The sequence below is a fragment of the Lipotes vexillifer genome, unplaced genomic scaffold (genome assembly GCF_000442215.2).
Source record: "Lipotes vexillifer unplaced genomic scaffold, Lipotes_vexillifer_v1.1 scaffold95, whole genome shotgun sequence".
NCBI lineage: Eukaryota > Metazoa > Chordata > Mammalia > Artiodactyla > Lipotidae > Lipotes > Lipotes vexillifer.
The window spans coordinates 1,275,164-1,291,330 of record NW_006791458.1 but is presented as its reverse complement, the minus strand read 5'-3'; the positions used below and the strand labels follow the sequence as shown (position 1 = coordinate 1,291,330).

Below are 16,167 nucleotides of genomic sequence, written 5' to 3'. Positions count from 1 at the left end.
CCGCGAAGATCCCACATGCCGCGGAGCGGCTGGGCCCGTGAGCCATGGCCGCTGAGCCTGCGCGTCCGGAGCCTGTGCTCCACAACGAGAGAGGCCACAACAGTGAGAGGCCCGCGTAGCGCAAAAAAAAAAAAAAAAAAAAAAAAAAAAAAAAGAAGTAATTTGCGTTGAAACGCTGCTATTTCTCTTGTACTGTCTTTACCCTTTCCCCTCTTATCTTGCTCCTCAAGATATCTCATACGGCCTGAGGAAATGTGGGTGGAGGGAAAGCATTGACACCTGCCTCCCAAGAAGCCTTCTTAAGCTTCATTGCAGGGCACATTGGTAGAGAAGTTGCTATAACATGTCTGAGCTGTGTGTGCAGACAATGGAAAACACAGCGGGGTTGGAGTGAAAAGACCCGGCTGTAAGTCCTGGCTTTGCCTTGAAGCTGCTGTGTGCCTCTGGGAGAATCCTGAAAAATCTTATCATCAGATCTCCCATCTGAAAAATGGGAATCATAATTCTCACTTCCCTGGGTTGTTTTGCAGATTAAATGAGACGATGTTCTGTGAAAGTCCTCTAACTCTTAAAGCCAGAATATGGGCATTTATTCACATCTGTTACCACTACTCTTTTTTTTGGCCTTTTTTTTTTCTTTTTAGGCTGAACCAGAGGTGAGGAACAATAACAACAATTGCAACAGCAGCAGTCGCATTAACTATCTACTCTGTGCCAGTTTCTGTGCTATGGGCTTTGCATATGATCAGTTCTTAGACAAGAAAAATCCTGTGATGTAGATATAATCTTTATTTTACAGATGTGGAAATGAAGGCCCAGAGAGGTTAATTAATTTACTCAAGGTCACACAGCCTGTAAGTGATAGAGCCTGGTTTCGAACCTAGGTCTATCCAACTCCGAAGTCCCCGTTCTTACCTACAGGGCAGTAAAGGCCCCTTCAGAAATCTGATCTAAATTCAATCATACTTGCCTCCCCTGAATCAGAGTGTGGTCTCGATTTTGATGCTGTTTCACCAGAGTTCTGAAAAAACTAGTAGTGAATTTAACCCTGTGAGATAATTAAATATCACTCGAGCAAAAAAAAAAAAAAAAAGACTAGAAAAGTTTTCCCAATTTAGTTAGTTTTCTCTAGCCCTTTTTTTATAATAAAAAGAAATAAACTTCCTTAGGACCCAGATGCTTATCTGGTTGGCCATTTCAAGAAAAAATGTTTTCTAGCTGCAGAGTAGATATTTACAAGCAGCACACAGGTGGCACATACTTACATATAACCCTTAAACCTGTTAAGGTGGTCGTTAGGCTTCTCACACACGACGATGTTGTGGAAACCTTCTGGTTGGAACTGTACCTCCTGTGAGAGAGAGGATGCTGTGAGGTTATTAAGTCAGAGGGGTCTCGTTTTAATAGGATCATCAGGAGAGCTAATCACTGTTAGAACCATTGTAAATAAGGTAATCCCCGCTTTGCCACACTGTGATAGTTGTAATGTGTTAAAAGAAACAGTTAAATCCTCATTAAGGAGGAGAGAATAGATGCAGATGAAAAGTTGAATGCACTGCAAAGGGAGGGCCCTGTCATGACCACTTTTCCCCAGCTTGGGTTTGAGTCTCTAGACTCAAGCTGCCCTACAGAATTTACTGCAATGATGGAAATGTTCTATGTCCGCACTGTATAATGTAGAAGCCACGCATTGCATGCGGCTGTTGAAATGTGGTAGTATGACTGAGGAACTGATTTTTAAATTTTATTTAATTTCACTTAACTAATTAAAGTTAAATAGTCACATGGCGGCTAGTGGCTACTAAACTGGGCAGCATAGAAATAGATAATCAAAAAAGTAGAGATTATAAATCACACGACCTATAGCTAGCCAATATTCGTGTGTATACAGAACTTCCAGGCTTTAAAAAATATATGCATACACCTACATACACATTTATGAATGGACAAACATCCACATTTATGCATTTCAACAATGAGATTTAGTGTTCACACAACTTGAGCATTTTTACATATTACCTGGATAGATACCTATTGCATGAATGTCGCCCTATTTCATTTAATCCTCTCACTACTGAACATTGACATGGTTTCAATTGTTTGGCTATTGCAAAAATGCTGTGAAAATAGTAGCTAATAAAACAAAATAAGTAGGGACTTCCCTGGTGGCACAGTGCTTGGGAGTCCGCCTGCTGGTGTGGGGGACATGGGCTAGGGCCCTGGTCTGGGAGGATCCCGTGTGCCACAGAGCATCTGAGCCTGTGCACCACAACTACTGAGCCTGTGCTCTGGAGCCTGTGAGCCACAACTACTGAGCCCGTGAGCCACAACTACTGAAGCCCACACGCCTGGGGCCTGTGCTCTGCAGCAAAGAGAAGCCACCGCAATGGGAAGCCCGTGCACTACAACAAAGAGTAGCCCCCGCTCGCTGCAACTAGAGAAAGCCCACGTGCATCCACAAGACCCAATGAGAGCCAAAAATAAATAAATTTAAAAAATTCTCAAAAAACAAACAAACAAAAAAACACAAAACAAGTAGCATTTACTAGACTCTTATTTCTGTCAGATGCTGCAATGAGAACTTAAGAAATGCTATTTTTTTTCAAGCTTTCAATCATTTTATGAAGTAAGTACTTTGATTAGCCCCTCTTTAGAGATGGGAAAACTGTTACTCACAACGGTTAAGTGGCTGTCCGTGGTCATATCAAGACTGGGATTTGAATTCAAGTCTGAGTGCAGACCCTCTGTTCTTGCACAGCACACTGCCCCCTAGTGAACATTCTTATAGCAAAGCATTTAAAACACATTCTTGACTCTTCACTTTTTCTCTTTCATTCAGTATTTTAGTTGTACAATCTCTTTAAGTTCAATGAGGGGGAAAACACAACTAGGGGTGGGGAGATCTTGCTTTCCAATTCTACCCCACATTGGCTAATAGTACGTTCAACTCTTGAGCCTCAGTTTTCTCCTCTGTAGAATGGGGCTAACACCGCCTCCCTGTCCACCTCACTTGCACCCCAGAAGACAGAATCCATGTGGGAAAGTTTTGAAAGGCATAACATGCTATGCATATAGAACAAAGCAGTACTAAAGGTGGGATTGGAAGCGGTTCCCAGGGTAGAGCTTTTAGCACGGGGAGTGAATTTATCACTCCAAGCTTCAAGGTACAGCTGTTCAAAGGAGTAAATTGATTAGAAGAAATGATAGCATTTTCTGGCTTCGTGTAAATATACTGTCCATCGGTCCTGTGGGGCGCCAACATAAACTCTCCATTCACTTGAAATAAATTACCCATCCAGGAGTTTCTAAAAATACAGCCCTTTTCCGTGCAAGTATTGATTCTTTCAGGGACAAACACTTGCCGAGTTCTGAGATGATGACAAATCACGCTGTAATTTGTCAGCTGCTTTCACGGCCCTGATTAAGCTGTGTGCTTCCCTCCTGATCTGTACCACTCAGCTCATTGCTAGCTTTCTAAATCCAAACTTATTTCAGATGTGAGTGGCAGCAGGGTCTGAGCGCTAATGATCCTGCTGCAGTGAGTCCCTGTCAGCTGTTTAATCATACCTGGCGGATCCCTGGCAGTGCTCAAGCCTCTTGTCCCTCAGTGGGGCTTCCCAATGACCTTCCTCTTGAAGCATCCCTTGCTCTTTTATTCTTCTGGGCACTGGCCTTGGGTGCTCTGTCTCCCTCTCTACACGGAGAGGTGATTTCGCCCTTTCTAGCTCTCTGTCCTCGGGCCCCTTCTGTTCCTCCCCGAGATAGACTGTGGAGAGGGCCACACGGCCCTGCTGTCTCTAGAGAACCCATCAGCATTGCTTGCTTTTTAGGCTTTCCTGTAACTCACTCTAGGGAGCTGCTAGGAGAACTCAAGGACAGCAGTGGCGGGGGCATTGCCAAGCCCTACAAATCTGTCAGGGTCCTTATTTTTTACCTTGTTCAGGAATTTCTGATTCACTTCTGACTCACTGCCCCTTAGCTTTTCTTAGCTTGGAGATGAAGCCCACCTAACCACCTTTTCTTTCTGACCCAGCCTTTTATCTAAGGTGTTGTCCTTATGAAAGGAACAGCCATCAGGGTACAGGAAAAGGCAAACCCTTTCCAGAGAGCACAGTGTGTTTGTGGTTCTTCGGGCCAGACCTACTGATCTGGAGTATTTACTATGTGCCGGGCACCTGTCATTAAGTTCTCACAGTAACCTTAAGAGGTGTGGACAGAAGTGCAAATGCAGATTCAATAAAGCAATTGTCTTATGGTTGGTAAGTAACAGAGCCAGCAATGCAATCCACATCATCAGACTCCAAAACCAATCATCAATCATTATTTTCACTGTCATTGTTATCATCGTCATCATCATCAATACATTTATTCCACTTTCTCCTCTCATTATTATTATTATTACAGTACTTACTGAATGCTTATTGTGTGTCAAGTATAACTAAATATTTTATACATGCTATTCTCTTGAATTCACACAATAACTCCATCAGGTAGGTACTATTATTACCCTATTTTACAAATGAAGGAACTAAGGCTTAGAGAGATTCAGTGAATTTTCCCAATGGTGCACAGCTAGCAAAGCAGAAGACAGGCTTTAACCTCAGGACGTCTGACGCCACACAGCCTGCTCTCTTAAACCACAGTGTTATTTTTTTTTTTATTAAAAAATATTTTTTTGCGGTATGCGGGCCTCTCACTGTTGTGGCCTCTCCCGCTGCAGAGCACAGGCTCCGGACGCGCAGGCTCAGCGGCCATGGCTCACGGGCCCAGCTGCTCCGCAGCATGTGGGATCTTCCCGGACCGGGGTACACACCCGTGTCCCCTGCATCGGCCAGCGGACTCCCAACCACTGCGCCACCAGGGAAGCCCCACAGTGTTATTTTGATGCACAATGAAAGATTATTGTTTAAGATCTCCTTTTGGCTCTATTTCCTTTTCTATATTCCTTTTCCACTTCCTATGACCGAAGTACAATAAATGAGGTCTGTATATAGTTGACCCTTGAACAACATGGGTTTGAACTGTGTGGATCCACTTATGCAGGTTTTTTCAATAGTGAATACTACAGTGCTACCCGATCTGTGGTCGGTTGAGTTGGTAGATGTGGAACTGCGAGTACAGAGGACTGACTATAAATTATATGTGGATTTTCCACTGTGTGGATGGTTAGCATCCCTGACCCCAGTGTTATTCAAGGGTCAACTGTATGTGGAATCTAAATTTAAAGAAAAAAGCTTATTGCCAGAGGCAGGGAGTTGTGGGTGGGTGAAATGGGTGAAGGGGGTCAAAAGTTACAAACTTCCAGTTGAAAAATAAATAAGTCAAGGAATATAACATAAGCATGGCAACAATGTTTAATAATACTGCATTGCATATTTGAAAATTGCTAAGAGAGTACACCTTAAAAGTTCTGTTCATAAGAAAAAAAAGTAACTATGTATGATGACAGATATTAACTTAGACTTATTGTGATTATTTCACAATATATACAAATATAAAATCATTATGTTAGACACCTAGAACTAATATAATGTTATATGTCACTTGTATCTCAATAAAAAATGTAAGCAAACCCCAGTGTCTAGAAACCATCATCATTATCACCATCACTACCACCCTTCTTAACTTGGGTCAGATAAGGAAGAATCAAAAACTAAATTACATAATATTGTCCTGCTGACCTTTGATTTACTGCTATTAACATTTTTTTATTTCTTTGATTGTTTCTAAAAGATTTGTATTTATGTTTCATGAAAGGTTTTGCAGTGGCTCACTTTCATTTTTTCTAGTGTCTACATAGACATCTGGTTGATTGGCAGCTCAAGGCATTTTTAGACCAGGGTAGCTCAACTTGCCACTCTTGACATTTTGGGCTGGATAATTCTTTGATGTTTAGCAGCATCCCTGGCCTTCACCAACTTGATGCCAGTAGCACCCTCCCCTTCTCCCCCTCAGCTGTGACAGCCAAAAATGTTTACAGACATTTCCAAATGTCCCTTGGGGGAGGGGGAAGAACAAAGAATTGCTCTAGAAAAAGTTCCAAGTTAACAGGAGATGAAGTTGCAGAGATTGAGAATACCCTCTATCCTAACAGTCCATTAGGAAAGGACACAATCCAAATTTTTCTATTTTCTTCTCTTCAGTTGGAAAAAAGTTAGGTTTTATGACTGGGGCTCATAATGACTTGTAATAAGAGAAATCTGTATACACCATTCGTATACCACAGAAACTACTGTATAATCACGGTGGAGGTTCCTGGCAATATATGTACTATCCTACAGTTACAAATAAAAGCGGGGGGCGCTTCTCTGGTGGCACAGTGGTTAAGAATCCGCCTGCCAATGCAGGGGACATGGGTTCGAGCCCTGGTCAGGGAAGATCCCGCATGTCACAGAGCAACTAAACCTGTGCGCCACAACTACTGAGCCTGCACTCTAGAGCCCGTGAGCCACAACTACTGAGCCTGTGCTCTAGAGCCCATGAGTCACAACTACTGAGCTCGTGTGCCACAGCTACTAAAGACCGCACACCTAGAGCCCATGCTCCGCAACAAGAGAAGCCACTGCAATAAGAAGCCCATGCACTGCAATGAAGAGTAGCCCCTGCTCACCACAAGTAGAGAAAGCCTGCATGCAGCAACAAAGACCCAATGCAGCCAAAAATAAATAAAAGGGGATTTGTTATGAAAAAAGAATTCATTTTTAATATATAGTAGAAAATATATAAAAATTACTACAACTAATAAGCAATGTGGTGAGTTACCTCTTCCAAGTATAATTTGCATTTTAAAGTAGGGTACCTTCAAAAGGTAGAGGTTAAGATACTAAATTGCCTAGACAGAGAACATTCTTTTGAGAATTATTACTTTATATATATCTTTAACATTTGAGAGGTTTTTTATTTGCCACCTCCTCTATGAAGTCCACCCATATCCCCACAGACTGTTTCACCCCAGCCAACAAAAATTGCTCTTTTAACATGTTTCCACATCAACTCTCATGCCTCCATTTAACACTGATGTATCTAGATCTCTGCTTCCTTGAGTAAACTGTCAGCTTCCTCTAGAGCATCTCCTGTGATACCTTGTGTTAACAGGTACACTATAAAGATTTGGAGAGGTAAGGTTAGTGCTGGGGAGATGAATATTATAAATATAAATACTGAAAGGTGATGGATGAGGAGGTAACAAAGAAAACCTCTCTGTAAAGACTGCCCCACACAAGTAGGAAAAGCCCCAGGTACAAATCTTAACTTTGATTCATGGGAATGAGATTGCTTCTTGCAAGGAAATTCTTTGGCTCAACTAATAAAAAAAAGAAAAAAAGCAGTCAAAATCCTAGATCCCAACATGGGCCAGACTAGCCTCCCTCCCACCCATCCATCCATCCATCCATCCATCCATCCATCCAACGATCCATCCATGTATTCAAGTATTTATTGAATACCCATAATGTATGAGCCGTGGAAGTGAGAATTAGAGAGAAGGAAGCGGTTATTGACACAAATCAATTATTGCAGCCATAAAACAACTCAAAGTTCCCAGATTAGCCGTATGTGTCAATGGTGGTATCAGTGAAAGCAAAGGAAAGTGAGCCAAGTGTTAGTGTGTAATGACTCTCTGGGATTAATGTACTCCTTACTGACCTATGCCCTAGATACAGTAGGCTGTATCCTCCTGGGGCAACCGAGAAGGCCATGGTGAAATAAAGAGGTTGTGATATATTCCTGTATCTAGACTAGGCCATTTCCTTTGAATTAGCCTCAACTTTTACTTTCCTAGGCTTATTTTTCACTATTATTCAAAGTTCATCAATAAATATGATTACATAAATGTATGGATGATCTTTTGAGATTGTCTGTAGTGGATAGATGTTTTCTGGTGACTCACTCTCTATCGTGTTCTCCTTTCTTTAACAATCCTTTAACTTCCTTTTGGAAAACTACCTTTTCTCCATGGTTCATAATCTTAATGAGACTATAAATCACGATGCCCTGCCCACTAAATTCACTCACCGTGGGACTTTGCCTTGAGTAGAATATAACTCAGGGAAGGAAAGACAAAGGAGAACATTAAGTAACTGCTGCTACCAATATTCTCCTGCCGAGTTGAAATTTCCTGGTTCTTGTTTCTGAGCCTGGTTCTTCAGATTTCCTTAGAATCTGTGAGTCATATTGTGTATTTCACCCCTTCCACCTCACCTCCCAGCACATTTTTTGATAATTCCGTTTTGTTTAAGTGAGCCAGAATCATTTCTGTTCCTTGAAAACCAAGAATCCTAATCAACACAGTGGTCTACTCAGTCCACTGGACATCTCTAGGCCTTTAAAAAATAATGATGTTTATTTACTTGGTAAAATCACACTTCACAAAATGCTGCCCCTTATTTATGTGATCTTATTTGATCTTCCCAACTCTTCCGTGAAGTGTTCAGGACAGGTTAGACCCATTTTATAAGAGAGGAACCTGAGTGCTGGTGATGCTAAGTAACTTGCCCAAGGTCACACGGCTCATGAACACCCACATTTGTCTGATTCTAAAGCTTGTGCTTGTTCTTTGCTGGATGTAAGCATTTAATGCTGTCTTCTTATAGAGCAAACCCTCTGAGCCGTTTTCATGATTTCCTTGCAAGTTTTTCTTATTGACAATTCCCTTAAACCTTCATTGCCAAGCTCAAGGGTTTACCTCTTAAGGACCCATATGTCTACCATAGGTCACACAAATTCTCCTTCCTTTGAGCCTAGACAATTTGTAAAATCCACACCACTCACTTGGAACTTGAAATGTTTTACACTTTTGTCAAATACCAAGCTGTTTCTATAAGCCAATTGGTACATGAAGCCCTGCAACTTGTCTATACATCCCCATGTGCTCCAAAATGCTGTCTGTAGACAGAGTAAAAATAACTCTAACACATACATGGTTTTCAAATTTCTGTAGGAATTCCTGAGATCAATAAATACAAATCCATTTAAAAAGGTCACCAAATTCATGGTAGCTTTTTGTTTTAATTTATTTTCTTAACTAACGGACACTGAAAAGACAACCACTTTCAGGGAGGAGGGATTTGGGGGTTAGGATTATCAAAAATTTTTGATAGTCACTGAGGGTCTTTATGTTAAAGAAAAATAGGGACCCACAGTTCTAAGCTCTCACAGGACAGGAAGTATGTCTTAGACCATTCTGAAACCCCTCTACAGCCATTAGGAAATATTCAAGAAAGATTCTGCTAGCCAGATGGCAGAGTAGGAAAACCATGAGCTCAACTCCTCCCATGGGCGTATCAAATTATAACTATTTACAGAGCAACTATCAATGAGAATGACCTGAAGACTAGCAGAAGAGAGTTTTCGAAACTAAAGCAATAATGAAGGAACCACAAGGAGATGGGTAGGAGGTAAAGAGTTGTGGTAACAGTCAAGACCCATACCCCCAGGTAAGCAACCCACAGATGGGAGGATAATTCACAACTGCAAAAGTTCTCCCCAAGGAGTAAGTTCTGAGCCCTACATCAGGCTCCCCAGCCCAGGAGTTCTGCATGAGGAAGACAAGCCCCTAGACTACCTTGTTTTGAAGGCCAGTGGGGCTTGTGTTGGGAGAGCTGAAGGAAACGGAGACTTCATTCTTAAAATTCATATGCAAAATCTCACACACTCTGAGACACAGAACAAAGGCTGTCATTTGAAAGGAGCCTGGGTCAGACCCACTTACTAATCTTGAAGAGCCTCCCAGAGAGGCAAGAGGCAACTGGGACTCCCTCTGGGAGATGCTGGTGGAAGTCATTTTCAGAAGCTCGTTCTATCACAAGGACTCCAATGTTGCCAGTTGTCATCTTGAAGTCCTCTTTCTATTAGAGCTGGGGCCTGGCCCCACCCACCAGCCTGTGAAACACAATGATTGAAAATCTATGCAACACAGCAAAAGCAGTTCTAAGAAGGAAGTTTATAGAGATACAAGCTTACCTCAGGAAACAAGAAAAATCTCAAAAGAACAACATAACCTTATACTTTAACTAGAAAAAGAAGAACAAACAAAACTGTAAGTTAGTAGAAGAAAAGAAACAGTAAAGATTAGAGTGGAAATAAATGAAATAGAGACTAAAAAAACAAAAAAGAAAGAACAATGAAATTAAGATCTGTTTCTTTGAAAAGATAAACAAAATTGATAAAGCTTTAGCCAGACTCATCAAGAAAATGAGAGAAAACTCAAAAAAGTCAGAAATGAAGGAAGCTACAACTGACACCACAGAAATACAAAGGATCAGAAGAGATTACTATGAACAGTTATATGCCAATAAAATGGAAAGACAGAAGAATGGATAAACTGGTAGAAACATATGATCTCCCAAGACTGAATCAGAAAGAAATATAAAATATGAACAGATCACTAATACCACAAATGAAATTGAATCAGTAGCCAAAAAAACTCCCAATAAGCCAAACCCCAGGACCAGATGGCTTCACAGGTAAATTCTACCAAATATGTAAAGAAGAGTTACTTCCTACACTTCTCAAACTATTCCTCAAAATTGAAGAGGAATGCTTTCAAACTCATTTTATGAGTTCAGCATCACCCTGATTCCAAAACCAAAGACAAAAAAAGAAAAATTAGATATGGGGAGTGGGAAGGGTAAGCTGTGACAAAGTGAGAGAGTGGCATGGACATATATACAATACCAAACGTAAAATAGATAGCTAGTGGGAAGCAGCCGCGTAGCACAGGGAGATCAGTTAGGTGGTTTTTGACCACCTAGAGGGGTGGAATAGGGAGGATGGGAGGGAGGGAGATGCAAGAGGGAAGAGATATGGGAACATATGTATATGTATAACTGATTCACTTTGTTATAAAGCAGAAACTAACACACCATTGTAAAGCAATTATACTCCAATAAAGATGTTAAAAAAAAAAAGAAAAATTACAGGCCAATATCAATGATAAATATATATGGAAAAATCCTCAACAAAATATTAGCAAACCAAATTTAACAATACATTAAAAGGATCATTTACCATGATAAAGTGGGATTTATTCCAGGGCTGCAGGGATCATTCAATATCTGCAAATCAATGTGATGCACCATATTAACAAACTGAAGAATAAAATATCATATGGCCATCTCAAGAGATGCAGAAAAAGCTTCTGACAAAACTCAACATCTATTTACATAAAAAAAAACCTCTCAACGAAGTGGGCATAGAGGGAATACAACTAAACATAATAAAACCCATGTAAGACAAACCTGCAAGCAACATCATACTCAACAGTGAAAAGCTGAAAGCATTTCCTCTAACATCAAGAACTAGACAAGGATGCCAACTATTACCACTTGTATTCAACATAGTATTGGAAGACCTAGCTATAGCAATCAGACAAGAGAAAGAAGTAAAAGACATCGAAATAGGGAAGGAAGAAGTAAAAGGTCACTATTTGCAGATGACATGATACTACACATAGAAAATGCTAAAGATGCCAACAAAAAACTACTAGAACCCATCAGTGAATGTGGTAAAGCTGCAGGATAAAAAATTAATACATAGAAACCTGTTGCATTTCTATACACTAACAATGAACTATCAGAAATTAAGAAAACAATCCCATTTACATTTACATCAAAAAGAATAAAATACCTAGGAATAACTCTAACCAAGGAGATTAAAGACCTGTATTTGGGAAACTGTAAGACACTGATAAAAGAAACTGAAGACAACACGAACAAATGGAAAGATACACCATTCTCATGGATTGGAAGAAATAATATTGTTAAATTGACTGTACTACCCAGTGCAATCTATAGATTCAATATAATCCCTATTAAAACACCAATGGTAAATTTTACAGAACTAGAACAAATAATTCTAAAATTTAATTAGAAGCACAAATGACGCAGAATAGCCAAAATAATGTTGAGAAAGAACAGAAGAACTGGAAGTATCACACTCCCTGATTTCAAACTATACTACAAAGCTACAGTCATCAAAATGGCATGGTACTGGCATAAAAAATGACACATAGATCAATGGAACAGAACAGAGAGCCCAGAAATAAACCCATGCTTATATGGTCAATTAACCTATGACAAAGGAGGCAAGAATATACAATGGGGAAAGACAGTCTCCACAATAAATGGTGCTGGGAAAACTGGACAGCTACATGTGAAATAAACTGTACTACTTTCTCATACTACATACAAAAATAAACTTAAAATGGATTAAAGACTTAAATGTGAGACCTGAGACCATAAAACTCCTAGAAGAAAACATAGACAGTACGTTCTTTAACATCAGTCTTAGCAATATTGTTTTGGATCTGGTTCCTCAGGCAAGGGAAACAAAAGCAAACTTCCAGTTACAAAATAAATGAGCCATGGGGATGAAATGTACAATACGGGGAATATAGTCAATAATAATGTAGTATCTTTGTATGGTGACAGATGGTAACTAGATTTGTGGTGATCATCTTGTAATGTACAGAAATATCGAATCACTATGTCGTGCACCAGACTAACACTAACATAGTGTTGTAGGTCAACTATAGTTTCATACCAGCCAACCAATCAAACAAACTCATAGAAAAAGAGATCAGATTTATGGTTACCAGAGGCAGGAGGTGGGGGGAGGGGGAACTGGATGAAGGCAGTAAAAGGTACGAACTTCTAGTTATAAGATAAATAACTATTAGGTAAGGAATGTACAACATGATTAACATTGCTGACATGAATTAAAATTGCTGTATGTTATATATGAAACTTGGTAAAAGAATAACTCCTAAGAATCCTCATAACAAGGAAAAACGTACTTTTTCATTTCCTTTTATTTTGTATCTATATGAGATGATGATCACTAAACTCATTGTGGTAATCATTTCATGATGTATGTCAGTCACATCACTATACTCTACATCTTAAACTGAAACAGTGCTGTATGTCAATTATATCTCAATAAAACTCAAAGAAAAAGAAAAGCAAAACAAAAAAATAAAGAGCTAAGCACATTAAAAAAATAAAACGAAAGATTCTGTTCATTGAAGAAAGAGAAATCAGCTAAACTCTTTCCTCCAACAGAGAATGCACTTATATACTGAGCTTTTATCATAAGCTGGTGATGTATGTGAAAGAGTTGAACTAGGGATTGCCAAGCTTCTGCAAAGCTCTCAGAGTGTGTTTTTACACAACCCTCAGGTCAGACGACTAGAAGAGCCATCTCCACTCCAGGCCAGGAGGAGGATGACAAAGCAGCATTTGTAAGTCATTTGTGGACTCTGCAAGGACTCACAGGCTCACAGGGACTCTGCAAGGACGGGGGTTACAGGGTACACAAACCACACCAACCTGGGCAGCTACACAGAAGATATACTGCGACCTTAGAAGAGTACTACTTAAAGTGGTTGAAAAAACTTTTTTTTTTTTTTTTTTTTAGCATATTTGGGTAAATGGTAGAATTAAATGTTCTTCATGCCCCAGCTTCTGAGTCAGGTGACTGAGGTTTCCTCCCTGACATGCAAATTAACCCTGTGATTTCTGAGAATTCTATCTGAAAACTAATGACATTTACCAGCACTCGATAATGTTTCTGCTTTCTGGTCAGAGTTCTTTTCAAGATAACCTGCAACAGTGACTGGCAGATACTTTCCTCTCTGACTCTGGATGAGGAAATTGTCTGCATGTGCAAGTAACTGGGTCTCCCTGCCTGCCCCAGTGATTTCCACAAAAGTACACAGAGAGGGCTGCAGGGCTGTGGGAGAAAAGGTCTATTTAAGGATTCCTTATAGTCTGTGTTCCCTTTTTTTTAAGTGGACAAATATTCTGATTTTTATTCAGGGCGAAGACTAAATTTAATCTTGAAATCTTCCCATGACATTTTTCCAACAAAAAGGCATGGGTTTGGCATGTGAAGCTAATACTGAAAAAAGAATGATTTCTTCTGTCATTCCTAAAAGGAATCAATTAATTATTTGTGGAATTGTTTGTTAACAATTGTCTGTTTAATTCCCTCTTAGAGCCTGTATGTCTCTTGTTTACACCTGGACCCCCAGAACATGCTACAGTACTTGCCGTATAGAAGACATTCAGTCAATATTTGGTGAATGAACGCATGAATGCATGCTGGAAATATGGGCAGCTGCCACCAGATGGGCAGTGGAGCCTTAAGGGAGTGTTGCAAAGGCATTCTTTTCTGTACACATTTTTATTGCTGTGGATAACTGAGATGCAAGAAAATGACATGAGATCCAATGTTTTGTACCTCATGTTTTGGCGAAAGAGGTGACAAAGAGTATGAATTCCAGTTTGAGAAACTCTATATTCAGTTATTTCCAGAAGAGATGATCATAATGAGTCACCCCTGTGATAACAACAACAACAGTGACAAATCCTAACACAGTGTCTGGCAACAGAAGGACCTCATAGGGTGCTGGTTGAGTAAATGAATTTATCAAATGAACTACAAAGAGGTATGTGCAGTGGTTGAGAGTGGTAAGAACGAAGTCTATGGGAGCACAAAGAAGGAAGGATTCATCCTACGTACCTGGTGCCTAGGCAGAGAAAGGGCAGATGGGAAAGGGCTTTTGGGGAAGAGGAAATGCCACTGGGAGCTATAGGAGAGAGGACATTGGACCCCCCTCCTTAAGCATAGATGACCTTGGTTGTACCTAAGTTAGGCTTATATAGCCCTGATGCGGAATAGATGCAATGGATATTTATTGTTGCGCTGCTCAGTACCCTCCTGCTTCACAGGCCAATTTCAAACATGAAGTTGAACTAGAGGATGCCAAGGACAGAATCCTTCCCCAGTGGCCAGAGTGAATTGTTCTAGGGGTGGGCACATGATACCAGCCAGGCTAATCCCTGGGATGCTTTTCAAGCGGGACAACAGGGAAGGTCCCCAGTCCCTTTTTAGGGGTTGGGGCATAAATGCAGTTTTACTGGTGCCAATGTTTCTTCCACATGAAAGAAACTGGTTTGAGAGACTAAAACAAAACATGGAGAGAAATGTAGACAAAGGAGATGGAGATTGTACTGATGGATAGAAATTTCGGGTCCACAACACTCTGAGGCCCATCTCACCCTGTATCCTTCCAATAAGATTCCTTTTTGTCCAAGCTACTTCGAACTGGAGTTCTGTCACCTGCAACCAAGAGTCCCGACTAATCCATATACTAGAGTGATATGTCTCTCCTTTGAAATACCAAGTATTTCCCACATTGGCCTGAAATATCCACAATTATCCATAGTGTTTAAGACAGTGAAGGCGACTATTACAACATAAATATGTTATCGTGGGGTATGGAGATAGTGGGAGGGAGAAAAACTTTAAGCTGTTAAAGATTTCATCTGTTAACACCTTAATGAGATTATATCTTCCACACAACCTGGCAGAGCTTCCTAATGCGGCCCTTAAGGGGTAAAAATAGAAAAAGAATGTTTAATAGAAGTGGGCAAACCATTGGGAAGGAGGCATCCCATGTGTGTGTGTGTGTGTGTGTGTGTGTGTGTGTGTGTGTGTGTATGTGTGTGTGTGTGTGTGTGTGTGTGTGTGTGTGTGTGTGTGCGCGCACCCATGCCCCAGCAGAACTCTGGAGGAGAGGTTCACCAAAAGGAAGTCAGAAAAGCAAGAAGAAATACAATCCTGCAGCCTGTGGAACAAAAACCACATTCACAGAAAGACAGACAAGATAAAAAGGCAGAGTGCTATGTACCAGATGAAGGAACAAGATAAAACCCCAGAAAAACAATGAAATGAAGTGGAGGTAGGCAACCTTCAAGAAAAAGAATTCAGAATAATGATAGTGAAGATGATCCAGGACCTTGGAAAAACAATGGAGGCAAAGATAGAGAAGATGCAAGAAATGTATAACAAAGACCTAGAAGAATTAAACAACAAACAAACAGAGATGAACAATACAATAACTGAAATGAAAACTACACTAGAAGGAATCAATAGCAGAATAACTGAGGCAGAAGAACGGATAAAGGACCTGGAACACAGAATGGCGGAATTCACTGCTGCAGAAGAGAATAAAAAAGGATGAAAAGAAATGAAGACAGCCTAAGAGAACTCTGGGACAACATTAAATACAAGAACACTCGCATTATAGGGGTCGCAGAAGGAGAAGAGAGAGAGAAAGGACCAGAGAAAATATTTGAAGAGATTATAGTAGAAAATTCCCTAACA

At 40.3% G+C, this 16,167-nt stretch overlaps 1 protein-coding gene across 1 annotated transcript in view; it reads right to left on the bottom strand.

Annotated features, from left to right (window-relative positions):
- Window positions 1-16,167, bottom strand: part of ATP10B (ATPase phospholipid transporting 10B (putative)) — a 127,310-nt gene that overhangs the window by 78,265 nt on the left and 32,878 nt on the right. The window contains 1 exon segment of the mRNA XM_007464400.1: window positions 1,266-1,351. Within this exon segment, the coding sequence (XP_007464462.1) occupies window positions 1,266-1,351 (86 nt within the window).